General features: G+C 48.3%; 1 protein-coding gene across 2 annotated transcripts in view; it reads right to left on the bottom strand.

Annotated features, from left to right (window-relative positions):
• Positions 1-2500, bottom strand: part of fstl5 (follistatin-like 5) — a 185338-nt gene that overhangs the window by 76812 nt on the left and 106026 nt on the right. For both annotated transcript variants that reach the window (XM_042062277.1, XM_042062278.1), the window contains exon 5: positions 2317-2500. This exon is cut by the window's right edge and continues 13 nt beyond it. In XM_042062277.1, the coding sequence (XP_041918211.1) occupies positions 2317-2500 (184 nt within the window). The remainder of the gene's footprint in view (positions 1-2316) is intronic.

The raw sequence follows: 2500 nt of genomic DNA, 5'->3' as shown, positions 1-2500 counted from the left end.
AATAAATAGTGTGTGTGTGTGTGTGTGTGTGTGTGTGTGTGTGTGTGTGTGTGTGTGCATGTAAATGTGGAGGAGAATATTGCACAGAAGAGTGAATAGTGTTTGGTGAGAGCCCTGAGCTAGCAGGTGCAGTGAAACAGAAGCACAATGACCATATGGTCATGGCACATTCAACCGCCCGCACACTCCGGCCGGACGCACACACACCAACATTCTCAACAGCATGGACACACACACACACACACACACCAACACTCTCAACAGCATGGACACACACACACACACCAACACTCTCATCAGCATGGACATACACACACACACACACACCAACACTCTCAACAGCATGGACATACACACACACACCAACACTCTCAACAGCATGGACACACACACCAACACTCTCATCAGCATGGACACACACACACACACACACACCAACACTCTCATCAGCATGGACATACACACACACACACACACACACACACACACCAACACTCTCATCAGCATGGACATACACACACACACACATACACACACACACACACACCAACACTCTCAACAGCATGGACACACACACACACACCAACACTCTCAACAGCATGGACATACACACACACACACCCCAACACTCTCAACAGCATGGACATACACACACACACACACACACCAACACTCTCATCAGCATGGACATACACACACACACACACACACCAACATGGACATACAGTACACACACACACACACACACACCAACACTCTCATCAGCATGGACATACACACACACACACATACACACACACACACACCAACACTCTCAACAGCATGGACACACACACACACACCAACACTCTCAACAGCATGGACATACACACACACACACCCCAACACTCTCAACAGCATGGACATACACACACACACACACACCAACACTCTCATCAGCATGGACATACACACACACACACACACACACACCAACACTCTAATCAGCATGGACACACACACACACTAGCACACACCAACACACTCATCAGCATGGACACACACAGACACACACCCATCAGCTGATCTGGAGCTAGCATAGGAGGGCTAGCATGGGAGAGCAGGCATGGGAGAGCTAGCATAGGAGAGCTAACATGGGAGGGCTAGCATGGGAGAGCTAGCATAGGAGAGCTAGCATGGGAGAGCTAGCATGGGATAGCAGGCATGGAGAGCTAGCATGGGAGAGCTGGCATAGGAGAGCTAGCGTGGAGAGCTAGGATGGGAGAGCTAGCGTGGAGAGCCAGGATGGGAGATCTGGCATGGGAGAGCTAGCGTGGAGAGCTAGGATGGGAGAGCTGGCATGGGAGAGCTAGCATGGGAGAGCTAGCATAGGAGAGCAGGCATGGGAGAGCTGGCATGGGAGATCTAGCAGAGCTGGCATTAGAGTTGCCACCTGTCCAGGATTTTCCTGATTGTCCAGGATTTTCATGGTCTGTCCAGAAAAATAAAAATAAAAATCCTGGACGTCCAGGATTTTCATGGTCTGTCCAGGAAAATAAAAATAAAAATCCTGGACACTGAATGTCCCGGATTTTTGTACATGATGCGCAAAATGTGTATTTCAGTTTAATTGAAGCGTGCCTACGTCCATAAACAAATGCACAGCCTTATTGGCTCTACAAAAATGACGTAGCATAACATGGGTGGTGGTGGTGGGGGCACGCACCGTGGAGGTTCATTAGAAATGGCAAGGTGGAGACGGAGAGTGTGTGGACAAGGAGAGACAGATAAGCAAAAAAGCAGAACCTAATTACTATTCCCCCTTTTTTCTCAATACTGCCCCCAGGTGTCCACAACTAAAAACTGTTGAAAATATAACAAAATAATAAAGGTCTGCTATTAAATAAAGCAATTAACTAAACAAATAACTAGAAATTGTCATTCTTACTAATTTTAGCTATACAATTGTCGCTTAGAATGACGGTTTTTATCTTGGGTTAGATGTGCGATGTGCTTACAAACAAAAAGGTCGATTGGATGGTCAAAATGTCCAGGATTTTTGTCAGACACAGGTGGCAACCCTAGCTGGCATGGGAGAACTAGCATGGAGAGCAGGCTGAGCAGCTGTGCCCATCTGGAGTCTTCATCTCCCCAAGTTTTAAACCCCGGGAGGATTCTTAAGGTCTCATTTTGACATTAGACTGGGCCTCAACTCTCCTGCACTGGTCACTGGGCTTCAACTCTCCTGCACTGGTCACTGGCCTTCAACTCTCCTGCACGGATCACTAGTCACTGGTCGGTCATTGTTTCATTTATGTATTTGTTTGTTTGTGTTACCTGTGACAGCTCGCTACTGTCCACACGCCCGTTGCCGTCGGCGTCGAAGCGTTTGAACATTAGGTCCACCAGGCGCTGCCGCACCGCCATGTCGTCACGGTAGTCGCCACGGTTACCAGGAGCCATGTACCGCCGGTCGTGCAGGTCGACCATCTTACTCTTCAGCTTCTTATAATCTCCCAAA

Source organism: Alosa sapidissima, chromosome 14 (genome assembly GCF_018492685.1).
Source record: "Alosa sapidissima isolate fAloSap1 chromosome 14, fAloSap1.pri, whole genome shotgun sequence".
NCBI classification, from domain to species: domain Eukaryota; kingdom Metazoa; phylum Chordata; class Actinopteri; order Clupeiformes; family Clupeidae; genus Alosa; species Alosa sapidissima.
Note: the sequence above shows the minus strand (reverse complement) of the source record. Positions and strands in the feature narration are given on the sequence as shown.